Raw genomic sequence first — 13,634 nt, forward strand, 5'->3', positions numbered from 1 at the left:
TGGAATGTACAATTGTACAGATAGAGACAATCCCTGCCCAATGATGGGCTTACAGTCTAATCGGGGGAAACAGACGGACAAAAACAAGACAACATAATCACGATAAATAGAACCAAGGGGATGTACACCTCATTAACAAAATAAATAGAGTAATAAAAGTATACACAAATGAGCACAGTGCTGGGGGCGGGGAGGGAGAGGAGCAGAAGGAAAGGGGGTTAGCTGAGGGGAGCTGAAGGGGGAAGGGGGAGGAACAGAGGGCAGAGGGGGAGCAGAGAGGGAGCAGAGGGAAAAGGGGAAGCTCGGTTTGGGAAGGCCTCTAAGAGGAGGTGAGCTCTCAGTAGGGCTTTGAAGACGGGAAGAGAGTTAGTTTGCCAGAGGTGAGGAAGGGCGTTCCGGGACAGCGGGAGGACATGGGCCAGAGGTCGACAGCGGGATAGGCGCGAACGGGGGACGGTGAGGAGGCGAGCGGCAGAGGAGCGAAGTATACTGGGTGGGCAGTAGAAAGAAAGAAGGGAGCTGAGGTAGGAGGCGGCAAGGTGATGGAGAACCTTGAAGCCAAACTCTACGCACAGTAAGTGTTCAATAAATTCGATGGACTGACTGACTAAAATGGGGATTAAGACTGTGAGCCCCTTGTGGGACATGGACTTTATCCAACCTGATTATCTTGGATCTACCCCATTGCTTAGTATAATAGCTGGCATGGAGTAAGCACTTACCAATAAAAAAAGAAGCAAACAAACAAATACCTGTTCTCCAACCGACTTTCCACTAGGTCACACTCTTTCTCTTGCTGCTGCTGCTGCTCTCAAATGCTGTACTAAACGTTTGGGAGTTTGCCCCCTGCCTTCGTCGCTCCCTAACAGTCATCTTCAACTGTTCGCTCTCTCATGGCTTCTTCCCCACGGTTTTCAAACATGCCCATGACTCCTTTATCCTAAGAAAACCCTTCCTGGATCCTGGAGGACAGGGGGTTTGTGGTGGGAGTTAACGTTAATGTACTGAGTGCCACAGCGTGCCCAGCCCTGCACTGAACACTTCCCGGCCATGTTTCCCCACTCCCCCAGGACCCCCAGTGGTTGCCCATCCACCAAATCACCGTAGAGACAAGATTCCTGCCCGCAAGGACCTTACAGTCTCCAGAGGCTGCTGCTGGGAATTTCTGGGTGGTTGCCAACCCTGTGCCCCAACCCCATCCAGCCCCCTTACCTTCACCTCCCCGCTGGGAAAGTCTCTGCCCACCGCCCTCCCCAACACACACAACATTTCCTCTTGCTTCGGTGGGGAGGAGCCCTGCACCTCCCCTCCCCCTTCCCCAACCCTGTCCTGTATATATGGCCATTTCCTGCCCCTGGCAGCCCATTCTGCCCGCTCCCGCCCTCCCTCATGGACCTGCTGGCCCTGCTGCTCCCCTGCCTCCTGGCCCCGCTGGGAGGGGTCGCCACCATGGCCTCCCCGGGACCCGGCGGCCAGGTAAGCCTGGGGACGACATCACCTCCCCCTCAACTCTGCCCCAATCCTGCCTCAACCCCACCTCAGACTGCTTCGCCCGCCTGACCCTTGGGAACCGAGATTCAAACCCTAATGGGGATCCTGGGCCCAAGAGCCCCCTCCCCTCCAATATGGCCTGTGCCCCCCACTGACCTGACTCCCCCTTGGGTGTCAGGCGACCCAGCCCCCAGCCCCTGCTTCCCTCCCGGGCTTCAAAGGAGCATAGCCTCCACTCCCCGTTTTCCTCATGGGGGTCCTGCGTGGTCAGGGGGTGCGGAGAACCGGTCCGATCCTGATTCTCCCCCTAAGCCCCTCCAGCAGCGTGGCAGAGTGGATAGAACATGGGCTAAAGAGTCAGAAGGTCATGGGTTCTAATCCCAGCTCTGTCACTTGTCTGCTGGGTCTGACCATGGGCAAATCACTTCACTTCTCTGTGTTTCCTCGCCTGTTAAATGGGGATTGAGACAGTGAGCCCTACGTGGGACAGGGACTGTTCCCAACCCTATTTGCTTATATCCACCCCAGCGTTCAGTACAGTGCCCGGCACTTAGTAAGCGCTTCACAGACGCCAGCGTTATCATTATTCTTCACCTTGTGGCTCGCACGCCTTACTTACGCTTTGGGATATGGACCCCGAAGTCTGGTCCCAGCTGCCCTCCCTCCCCACCACGCCGTTCCTTCTTCCATCTCTCCTGCAGGACCTCCAGCCCAATCCTCCCCCCGCCACACGTCTGGAGCCGATGGAGAAATTCAAGGAATTCCAGATTCGCTACAATAAGAGCTACGAGGACCGAGCAGGTACCGGTGGGCCGCGGGGCCGCGGTCGATCGTTCTATTGAGCGCTTACTGTGTGCCGGGCACTGTGCTACGAGCTTGGGAGAGGACAAAACAACAATAGAACAGACAGCTCCTGCCCACGACGAGTTTACAGTCTAGAGGAGAAACAGATCCTTTATTTCTTCAGGCCTCAGTGCGGGGCTCTGCACACAGTCAGCAGCAGGGTCTAGTGGAAAGAGCTCGGCCTGGGAGTCAGAGGACCTGGGTTCTAATCCTGCCTCGGCCACTTGTCTGCTGTGTGACCTTGGGCGGTGTCCCTTAGCTTCTCAGCTGCCTCATCTGTAAAATGGGGATTGAATACCTGTTCTCCCTCCTACTTATACCTTGAGCTTCATCATAATAATAATGGTATTTGAGTGCTTACTTTGTGCCAAGCACTGTACTAAGCGCTGGGGTGGGGTGGATACAACCAAATAGGGTTGGACACAGTGCCTGTCCCACACAGGGCTCACAGTCTCAATCCCCATTTTACAGATGGAATAATAATAATAATAATAATGTTGGTATTTGTTAAGTGTTTACTATATGCAGAGCACTGATGCAGAGTAATCAGGTTGCCCCACGTGAGGCTCACAGTTAACCCCCATTTTACAGATGAGGTAACTGAGGCCCAGAGAAGTTAAGTGACTTGCCCACAGTCACACAGCTGTTAAGTGGCAGAGCAGGGATTCGAACTTCTGACTCCCAAGCCCAGGCTCTTTTCCACTGAGCCATGCTAGAAGTGAAGTGACTTGCCCACGGCCACACACCTTACAAGGGACGGAGCCTCATGGGGCACAGGGACTAGGTCCTACCTGTTTTACCTGTATCTACCCCAGTGCTTAGAACAGTGCTTGACCTATAGAGAGCTGTTAACAAATACCATAAAAAAGCAATCAATGAACCCCATTGATTGATCTATTGAGGCTGCTCCTCCCTCCTCCCAGCTCTGAGAACACTCTGGACCCCCCGCCCCACCCCCATAACTCTCGCTGGATGCCTCCAATCGTGTGAGCAGGGTGACTAAAGTTGTGTGTCAGAACCCCAAAAGGTTGGGGAGGAGCTGCGAAAGCCAAACGGGAAATGTCTATTCTTTTCTCACTCATTCATTCAATCGTTCAGTTGGTATTTACTGAATGCTTACTGTAGGCACAGCACTGTGCTTGGGAAAGTACAATAATAGACAGTGACATTCCCTGCCCACAATGAACGGTCAGACTGCTACACTCTCCTCCCCCGACCCCCTAACGCATCTTTTCCCATTACCCCTTTCCTTTCTATCTCCTCCATTCCCAAGACTGCGGTGGGCTGGCCTGGTCCAGCCCCCCAGTCGTGCCCCTCCCCCATCCCCAAACTGCTGCGACCCCTCGCTGAGGGCCCGGGATCTGGGATGGAAGAAGAAGGATCCAGCCGGGGGGAAACAGGCCGGCTGCCGGCAACTCTCACCCACTGCCGGCTGTGGAGAGGGCAGAGAGGGTGGCTCTTAGGTTGGTGGGGAGGTCAGGTGGGATGGAGAGGCTGTGGGTGGGGGGGTTACTTGTTTCCGAGTTGGAGACCCAGGCTGAGAGTCGGTCCCCAAATCCCGCCAGGCCTATCTTCCGCAACGTCTCCAGAATCTCCTCCTTCCTCTCCATCCAAACGGGCACCAGGCCGATCCAAACGTTTGTCCCTATCCCGCCTCGACTCCTTTATCGGCCTCCTCGCTGGCCTCCCCGCCTCCTGTCTCTCCCCGCTCTTCCAACTTCCCTCTGTCGCCCGGATCGTTTTCTAATACACCGTGCCGCACACGTCACCGCTTCTCAGAAACCTCCAGCGGTTGCCCGTCCTTCTCCGCATCAAGCAGAAACTTGCCACCGTCGGCTTTGAGGCGCTGACGGCTCGCCCCTCCAAACTTTCCTCACTCCTCTCGCACCGTGACCCACACGCTTCGCTTCTGACACCAACCTTCTCACAGTGCCTCGGTCTCCTCTCTCACCCCGACTCTTATGCTCACCCCCTCCTCCTGCTTGGAACTTCCTCTCACTTTACATCCTGCAGACCGCCACTCTCTCTACCTTCGAAGCCCTGCTTAAACCACGACTCCTCCAGGAAGCCTTCTCTGTCCACCTCCCCATCTTATTTTCCCTTCTGCCTCATTTGCACTTGAGTCCTCACCCACCAAGCACTTCTTTACTCCCCCCAGCTCCACAGCCCTTATGTCCATACACTTACAATTCTTGCTTCCCTTACCTGTAATTGACTTTAGTATCTGTCTCCCTCTAAACTGCAAACTCTTTGGATTAAATGGTATCTGTTAAGCTCTTACTATACACTAAGCATTGTTCTGAACGCTGGAGTAGGTAGAGACAAGATCATCAGGTTGGGCACAGTCCCTGTCCCACCTAGGACTCCAGTCTAAGTTAAAGGGAAGAGGAGTGAATCCCCATTTTGCAGTGGAAGTAACTGAGGCCCAGAGAAGTGAAGTGACTTGCCCGAGGTCATACGGCAGATGAGCAGCAGAGCACAGATTAGAACCGACAATCTCTGACTCCCGTGATCTGACTCTTTCTACTGAGCCACGCTGCTTCCTCAATGGCAGAGATCACGCCTACCAACTCCATCGTATTATATTCTCCCGAGTGCTCAGTCCATGTTCTGTGCATAATGTGCTCTCAATAGATGCCCCGGGTGGGTGGATTTCCCTGAACCCTCTCCTGTCCGGGCCCCCCAACCCTCAGCCCAGACCCTGGCGGGGGGAGGTTGCCACTCACAGTGGCTAATTCCCACAGAGCACGCGCGACGCTTCGAGATCTTCATCCAGAACCTGGCCCGGGCCAAGAAGCTGCAGGAGGAGGACATGGGGACGGCAGAGTATGGGGTCACGCCCTTCAGTGACCTCTTGGGTATGTGTTTCCCTGGGGCCTCTCCTCCTCCCCCCACCCCCTCTGGAGGAAGGGGAGACGGAGACCCAGGGTCGTAGAGGAATAGGTGGGGGGCTCTCCGGCCCCACGGCCCCCGTCGACCCTCCCGCCGGCCTTCCCGCGGCCCGGGGGAACGGCCTGACAGGACCCCTCTCCTGCCTCCCCAGAGGACGAGTTTCTCAGTCTTTACGCGCCCAGATTCGGGATGCCCTCCAGTTGGCCAAATCAAGCGGCCAAGGTCCCCGAGGGGCCTCTCCTCAGGCAGACTTGTGATTGGAGGAAAATCGGGGCCGTCACACCGGTCAAAAATCAGGTACTGACCCCTGGGCCCCAGGCCCTCCGCTTAACTCTGCCCCGCCTGGACCCATTTTCACCACCCCCAGCCACCTCCCCGATTTCATCCTCACATGCAGAAGCCTTTGACTGTTCCAACTTCCCCAACTTCCCCCTGTGGGGGAAGGAACCACAACTCCCCTGATGGCCTTATTTCTACAACAGAGGGCTGGGCACCTAATAAGCCCTTTATCAAGCCCTCCCGTAGATACATACACTGTGCCTCTACACTCTGTGGACCTTCAGCCTCATTTTAACAGTGGCCAAAGGCCCAGATATCCCCCCACCCACCCCACCTCCCAGCCTTACTGGGCTAAATTGACTGGGCCCAGGGGAGGGTGGGGAATGGGGACAGGGACAGGGACCATAAACTCCTTGTGGACTGGGATCGCGTCTACCAATTCCATCGTATTGACCTCTCCCAAGTACTTAGTCCAGTGCTCTGCACCCACGGTCAGACCTCAGTAAATCCCAGTGATGGATTGACGGGAGAGTGGAGGGAAGTGCTGGGGTCTTGGGCGGCGCCCCCAGTCCTGCCGTTCTCCCCAGAGATCCTGCGGCTCCTGTTGGGCCTTCGCCGCCGTCGGCAACGTGGAGTCCACGTGGTACCTCAGGGCCGGCAACCGACTCGTCTCCCTCTCGGAGCAAGGTAGCCCCCGGGGGGACGTGGCTGTTCGGTCCCAGGCCATAGCGTAGGGGGAGGACAAGCCAGCCCATCATGGGAAGAGCCCCCCGCCACGCCCCCAAACTCCCCTAGGCAGTGGAGTCCAGTGGCTAGATCCCGGGCCTGGGATTTAGAAGGACGTAGGGTCTCTTCCCAACTCCGCCACCTGTCTGCTATGAGAACTTGGGCCAGTTGCTTCACTTCTCTGGGCCTCAGTTACCTCATCTGTAAAATGGGAATTAAGACCATGAGCCCCGGGTGGGACAGGGACTGTGTCCAACTCGTTCTGCTTGTATCTATTACCTGGCACCTAGTAAGCACTTAACAAATACCATAATGCTTCTTTTTCTTTATTTCTTCTTCAGAGGTGTTGGACTGTGGTCGCTGTAGGGATGGCTGTAAGGGTGGCTACGCCGAGGATGCCTTCATCACCATGCGGTTCAACAGTGAGTAGCGGCAGCTCCCGTGACGGCCCCTCCTCCCTCGGCTTCCTCCGTCCCCGCCCGACTCCCACCGCCCCGTCCTGATCCCAGACCCTCCTTCCTCCTCCCCTCCCATCTCCTGGGGGTGGGACGAGGGACCCCGGAGGAACCGGGGTGAGCCACATCTCCCGCCCCCAGGAGGCCTGGCCAGTGAGAAGGACTACCCCTACAAGGTCCGGGCCAGGCCCAACAGATGCCAGGCCAATAAGACAAGAGCCGCCTGGATCCACGGCTTCATCACACTGCCCAAAGATGAGATGTGTGAGTCTCCCGGGTGCTGAGATCAGGGGTGGGAGGTGCCGGCCCTTCCGGGGTCCCCTCGAACGGGAATCCCACCAGATTCCTCCCGGCTCCTGTCCGCGTCTGGCTTCCGATTGACTCCCCGGGGCAGGGGAGGGCTGGGGAAACCGGGAAAAAGGAGGCCCGGAGGGGCTATGCTCCCAAGGGAGAGGAGTCTTCCAAATCCCCGGGAGGCAGGGACCGTTCAGTCTGCTGAGCTGGTTTCTACCCCACCACTTAACACAATGCTTGGCCCATCCTGACCTGCGACCACATTAATCCAATCACTTATCCTATCCTACTTTGATTAATAATAATAATAATAATGTTGGTATTTGTTAAGCGCTTACTATGTGCCGAGCACTGTTCTAAGCGCTGGGGTAGACATAGGGGAATCAGGTTGTCCCACGTGGGGCTCACAGTCTTAATCCCCATTTTACAGATGAGGGAACTGAGGCACGGAGAAGTTAAGTGACTTGCCGCTTCCATCGGCCCCCTCGCTGGCCCCCCTGCCTCCCGCCTATCCCCCCTCCAGTCCATCCTTCCCTCTGCCTCCCAGATCATCTTTCTACCAAAACGTTCAGGCCTTGTTTCCCCGCTTGAGAAACTCCGACGGTTGCCCACCCATCACCACATTCATCCCATCGTATTTATTAGCGCTCACTGTGTGCAAAGCACTGTACTAAGCACTTAGGAAAGTACGATAGAACAGTAGAGTCCCTGCGCACAACAATTACAGTCCCAAGGGTCAAACAGAAACTCCTCCCCAGTGGCTTTAAAGAACTCAATCACCTTGTCCCCTCCTTCTACGACCCAGCCCTCGCACTTCCCCCCTCTAACGCTAATCTTCTCACTGTACCTGGATCTACCAATCTCGACCACATCCTGCCTCTGGCCTGGAACGCCCTCCCTCCTCAGATGCGACAGACAACGGCTCTCCCCCACTTCAGAACCTTTTTGAAGGCCCATCTCCTCCAAGAGGCCTTCCCCGACTAAGCCCTCTTTTCCTTTTCTTCATCTCCCTTCTGCCTTGACTTGCCGCCTTTATTTCCCCCCACCTCCCCAGGCCCACAGCACTAGGTCCGTATCTGTCATCTCCAGACTGCTACTAGTGTCTGTGTCCCCCTCTAGACTGTAAGCTCGTTGTGGGCGGGGAATGTGTCTGCTTCTTGTTCTAGTCTACTCTCCCAAGCGCTCGGTACAGTGCCCCGCACACAGTCGGCCCTCAGTAGATAGGACTGAATGCAGGCAGGCAGGCAGGCAGGAGGGAAGGGCGCCGGTGTGTTGGAGCGCCGGCTGCGGGGTCCCTGGGGGCGGGGGGCTGGCTGGCCGCACCGCGGGCCTCGGGCCAGTAGGGGTCGCCGCGGCGCCCCCGGCCTCCCCCGTTGGGAGCGCCGCGCCCCCCCCCCTGGTGGCCAGAGGAGGGCACAGCGGCCCGAGACGCAGGGCCGGGGTCCGCCCCGGGGGCTCCCCTTGGGGGCGGCGGGAGCGGGGAGGGGGAGCAGGAGGAGCAGCAGGAGGAGGGGGAGGAGGAGAAGGAGGAGGAGCAGGAGCAGGAGGAGGAGGGGGAAGAAGAGGAGGGGGAGGAGGAGGGGGAGGAAGAGGAGCAGGAGGAGGAGGAGGAGGGGGAGAAGGAGGAGGAGCAGGAGGAGGAGGGGGAGCAGGAGGAGGAGGAAGGGGAGGAGGAGGAGGAAGCCTGACGCCCGAACCCCCGCCTCCCTCCACCCCTGCAGCCATGGCCCGCTACGTGGCTGACAACGGACCCATCGTCGTAAGCATCAAAATGCCGCGGCTGCAGGTGAGACTCGGGGTGGGGCTTTTCTGACACGGTACCTTAAGCGCTTAGTATGTGCCACGCCCTCTTCTGAGCATCGGGGTAGATACGAGCTCAGTACAGTGCCCTGCACGCGGTAAGAGCTCAATAAATACGATTGAATGAATCAGGGTGGGCCCAGTCTATATCCCACGGGGGGCTCACAGTCTTTGTCCCCATTTTCCAGATGAGGTAACTGAGGTATAGATAAGTGAAGTGATTTCTCCAAGTCCAAACAGCCAACAACGAGGCAGAGCAGGGATTAGAACCCAGGCCCTCTGACTCCCAAGCTTGGGCTCTTTCCACTAGGCCACGCCGGTTCTCATTTGGCCCGACTTTGGGGGTTGGGGGGTTGCCGGTCGGGGGGCGGGAAGGAGCTGCCCTTGTCTTTTGTACAAACACAGTGTTGGGCCCCACTCGGCCCTTCCCTCCAAAATTTTTCTCCAGCTCTACGTCGGGGGAGTTATGCATCCGTCCCACCATAACTGCAACCCCAAGTCATCACACAGTATCCTGCTGGTGGGCTTTGGTTTCAGTGAGTTGGGGAAGACTCGGGGGGCCGGGGGGAAACGGGGGCCCCGAGGCCGGGGTCAGCACCGCAGCCCCCGGCCTCCCTCTTACTCCGTCTCTAGGTAATAATTCCTCTCACTGGATTCTGAAGAATTCTTGGGGCCCGGAATGGGGAGAGAAGGTGAGCTGAGCGTGGGGGAGGGGAAATGAGGGCTCTCCTTGGACCACCCTCACCTCCTTTCCCTTCAGGGCTATTTCCGACTGCATCGTGGGAGCAACGCCTGTGGGATCGCCAATCGTCCCGTCACTGCCCTGGTCAGAGGTTCCAAACGCCAAGTCTCCTGCCCACCGTGAGACCCTCAGCTCTGTCCACCCGATGGCCTGCATTGCCCTTTGCCTCCCTGTGGCTCCAGCAGGGATCACCTCCACTCCTGACCCCCCCCAAACAATCCCGAGTCCCAGCCCATTCTTGGAATGACCTGGGAGAGGTCTTGTAGGTGGAGACGGCCGGTCTGGGCCAATCCCCTGATCTCTTCCGCTTCCCCTGATGCCTGCTTAGGGCTGCGTCCCTCTGCCCATTCCCCCCACATCTCCCCTTAGTCTCCCTCCGGCTCCCCGACCACCAGTTTAGTTAGGGCTGAGTCCCCCGTCACCATCCCTCCACACACACCTCTCTCTCTCTCGCTCCTCTGCCCCCAGATGAGGCCTGGGTGTCTCCTTAATCCCCTGAGCAGCAGGACCCTGCCTCCATAGTCATTGCAGCCATTTTATTGTCACCATTGAGCCAGAGTAAGGATCAAGTCTGGGGGGCAGAGGGTGGCGGCCAGTCCTCCCACCCCGGGGAACGGGGTCAGTCGGGATATGGGTGCAGGAGGCTGCTCCGGAGGGTTCCTTGTAGCTGTCCCAGAGCGCCTGGTGCCTGCCGGGGGAGAAGTAAGGGGGAGCACAACTAGAAGGCCGTTCTCTTGACTGGAAGCTCCCGGAGGGGAGGGCTTATGCCTTTGTATTCTACTGTCCTTTTGCAAACAGCTTAGAAGGTGCTCAATAAAGATGATTGATGAATGGATTGATACATTGATTGGAGAGGGGCAGTAGGGTGTTAGGGTGGGGATTCTTTGCCAGAGCAGCAAAGATTCTGGCCAGAGAGTGGGTCAGGGGAGACTCCCCCATTGGATTTGCCTCAATGCCAGCTGATTCTGGGGAGGGGTTGGGTCCCTTCCCACGTGGCAAGGGGAGGCAGTGGCCTTGAGGAGTTCAATAGTATTTATTTATTGAGCGCTTACTATGTGCAGAGCACTGTACTAAGCACTTGGAATGAACAAGGAGTTGAAGGGCATGGCCTGGGAAGAGGCCCGAAGGATGCCGGGAGGACAGAGAGCATGAGGCATCTCACCAGAAGTTGACCAGGAAATGGACGGAGGCCGAATACTGGATGAGGAAGAGGCGCACGTCAGCGAGCGGCCAGCGGTCCGAGCGGCAGGGTTCCACAAACTGGCGGGAGCGGAGGTGGGGGGAGGGGTGGTCAGCGAGGGGATGTCGGGGAGAGGATGGGGACAGAGGGTCACGGTTCAACAGGCCCCTTTACCTTCCCCCTCCACCCTCAGCCCCCTCCCTAACTGGACTCCTTCTCTGTTGGGAACAGGTTGGAGGGATGGGACACACAAAACGGAAGAGCCCAGGGAAAGGCAGCTAGAAAGCAGAGACTGGGGGAGGGCAGCCCACCTTCTCCACCAGGTGACCAAGAGGTTGTGCATATCCTTGGTGTGGGTCAGCTTGGAGGCGATGTTCACCAGGGCTCGGGACAGGTTCTGGGGGCCCAAATCCACCTTCCCCCTCAGCACTCTCTCCCACCTCTGCCCCCCCCCATTTCCCCTCAGCTCTTCCTCCCACCACCTTCACCCTCCAGCTCTTCCTCCCATCCCCGCTCCTCCACCTTCACCCTTCAGCTCTCCTTCCTGACTTCTCCTCTCCCCACCAGCTCTCCCCTCCCATCCCCAAACTCCCCCATCCTGGGCCCCGGCTAAAGGCGTCAGAAACACCCCCTCCTCGAGACAGATCTGCCCCCTAATCTACCGGCCCCATGGAACCTCACCCCTGGCCCGGTGCCCAGGATGAGATTTAGAAGCAGAAGGGCCTAGTGGGAAGAGCCCGGGCCTGGGAGTCAGAAACCACTGGGTTACCTTGGGCAAGTCTCTTACCTCACTCTCATCCAAGCCCTCCCCACCTCTCACATAGTCCCTTCCCCAAGAACCACCAGCCTTAGCCAAGTGCAGCCTGGGGAATCCCCGCTCCTTCACCCTTGACCTGTTCCCGACTCAGTCAATGATCCTCCTCGCCATCACTGAAACCTGGCTCTCCCCAGACGACACTGTCTCCCCTGCTGCCCTCTCCAGTGGGGACCTCTTCTTCACCCGCTCCCCCAGACTCACTGGGAAAGGAGGGGTTGGCTTCCTTCTCCCGCCCCCATGCCACTTTGGCACCACTCATTCAGTCATTCATTCAATAGTATTCATTTAGTGCTTACTATGTGCAGAGCACTGTACTAAGCACTTGAGAGAGGACATCACAACAATAAATAGACACATTCCCTGCCCGCAATGAGCTTACAGTCTAGAGGGGCAGGGAGACAGACAATATTAATAGAAATAAATGAATGACAGATATGTACATAAGTGCTGTGTGCCTGGGAGGGAGTAAGAAAAAGGGAGCAAATCAGGGCAACAGAGAAGGGAGTGAAAGATGAGGAAAAGCAAGCTTAGTCAGGGAAGGCCTGTTGGAGGAGATGGGCCTTCAATAAGGCTTTGAAGGGAGGGAGAGTCCATTGTCTCTGGGATTAGAGGAGGGAGAGTGTTCCAGGCCGGAGACAGGATGTGGGCCAGGGGTCGGTGGCAAGACAAGCGATATGGAGGCACAGTGAGAAGGTTAGCACTAGAAAAGCAAAGTGTGTGGGCTGGGTAGTAGAAGGAGAGAAGTGAGGTGAGATAGGAGGGGGCCGAGTGATGGAATGCTTTGAAGCCAATGGTGAGGAATCTTTGTTTGCTATGGAGGTGGATAGGCAACCACTGGAGATTTGGGCGGGGGGGGTGGTGGTGAATGTCCTGAACATTTCTGTAGAAAGATCATCTGGGCAGCGGAGTGAAGTATGGACTGGAGTAGGGAGAGACAGGAGATTGGGAGGTCAGAAAGGAGGCTGATGCAGTAATCTAGGCAGGATAGGATGAGTGATCATATTGATGCAATAGCAGTAAGGATGGAGTTGAAAGGGTGGATTTTAGTGATGTTGTGAAGGTGGGACTGACAGGATTCGGTGGCGCATTGAGTATGTGGGTTGAATGACAGAGGAGTCAAGGATAAGGCCAAGGTTCCGGGCTTGTGAGACGGGAAGGATGGTGGTGCCATCTACAGTGATGGGAAAGTCAGGGAGAGGATGGGGTTTGGGTGGGAAGAAAAGGAGCTCTGTTTTGGACACGTAAAATTTGAGGTGATGGGAGGACATCCTAGTACTGATGTCGAAGTCAGGAGGAGATGTGAGCCTGCAGATCCTCAACTCCACTGACCTCCTGCTCCACCCCACTCTCACCCACTCACCATCTTGGACACACACTCCGTCGCATCGTCTCTAGCCACTGCACTGCTTCTACCCTCACCAAATCTCAAATCCCTCTACCTGACCACAACTTCCTCACCCGCTTTCTCTCCCACACACCCCCTTCCCTACAAATCTGTTCTGTTCCCTCACAGAGATCATCAATTTTTTGTCCCCATCCAATTTTCTCAAGTCATCATGCCCCATTTAGCCTCCATACCCAACTTCCTTCCCTTATTGACCAAAGTGACACTCTCATTCATTCATTCAATCGTATTTATTGAGCGCTTACTATGTGCAACGTTATTCTCTGTATCCCACCCTCCCTACTAAACTCAGCTCACTGGCTTCCCTATCCCTTCGTCGATCTCGTACCACTAACCCAGAGCCCAGGATGACCTCTACACCCCCTTCCTTTGCTACCGTGAATAAGCCGCAGAGTGCTGCTGGCAGAAATCTAGGTATCAGGCTGACTCATGCCCATTCACCAGTTATTCCAGATGTTTAACTCCCTCCTCAAACCCCCTGTCACCCCACCTCCTCCATCCCTTGCCTCTCATGACCTGGCCACCTACTCTTTTGAGAAAATTGACGCTATCAGGCCTGAGCTCCCTAAAATCTCCCCTGCCCCTCCTCACTCTCATCCCTTCTTCAACTGCCCCATCTTTCCCAGCAATATCTCAAGAGAACTCCCACCTTCTCTCAGAATCCAGCCCCTCCGTCTGCACATCTGACCCCATCCCTTATCAAAACATTT

The 13,634-nt window shown here is 56.5% G+C and overlaps 1 protein-coding gene across 1 annotated transcript; it reads left to right on the forward strand.

The window, feature by feature from the left end:
• The first annotated feature begins 1,416 nt into the window (after positions 1-1,416).
• On the forward strand, positions 1,417-10,355 carry LOC114810172 (cathepsin W-like). Its single transcript, XM_029060614.1, has 11 exons — positions 1,417-1,476; positions 2,193-2,292; positions 5,079-5,192; positions 5,378-5,523; positions 6,093-6,192; positions 6,573-6,653; positions 6,828-6,950; positions 8,702-8,766; positions 9,229-9,316; positions 9,414-9,472; positions 9,541-10,355. Exons 1-11 carry the CDS (start codon positions 1,450-1,452, stop codon positions 9,643-9,645), a joined length of 1,008 nt encoding a protein of 335 aa, XP_028916447.1. The 5' UTR covers positions 1,417-1,449; the 3' UTR covers positions 9,646-10,355.
• The last annotated feature ends 3,279 nt before the right edge of the window (positions 10,356-13,634 follow it).

This window comes from Ornithorhynchus anatinus, chromosome 3, assembly GCF_004115215.2.
Source record: "Ornithorhynchus anatinus isolate Pmale09 chromosome 3, mOrnAna1.pri.v4, whole genome shotgun sequence".
Classification (NCBI taxonomy): domain Eukaryota; kingdom Metazoa; phylum Chordata; class Mammalia; order Monotremata; family Ornithorhynchidae; genus Ornithorhynchus; species Ornithorhynchus anatinus.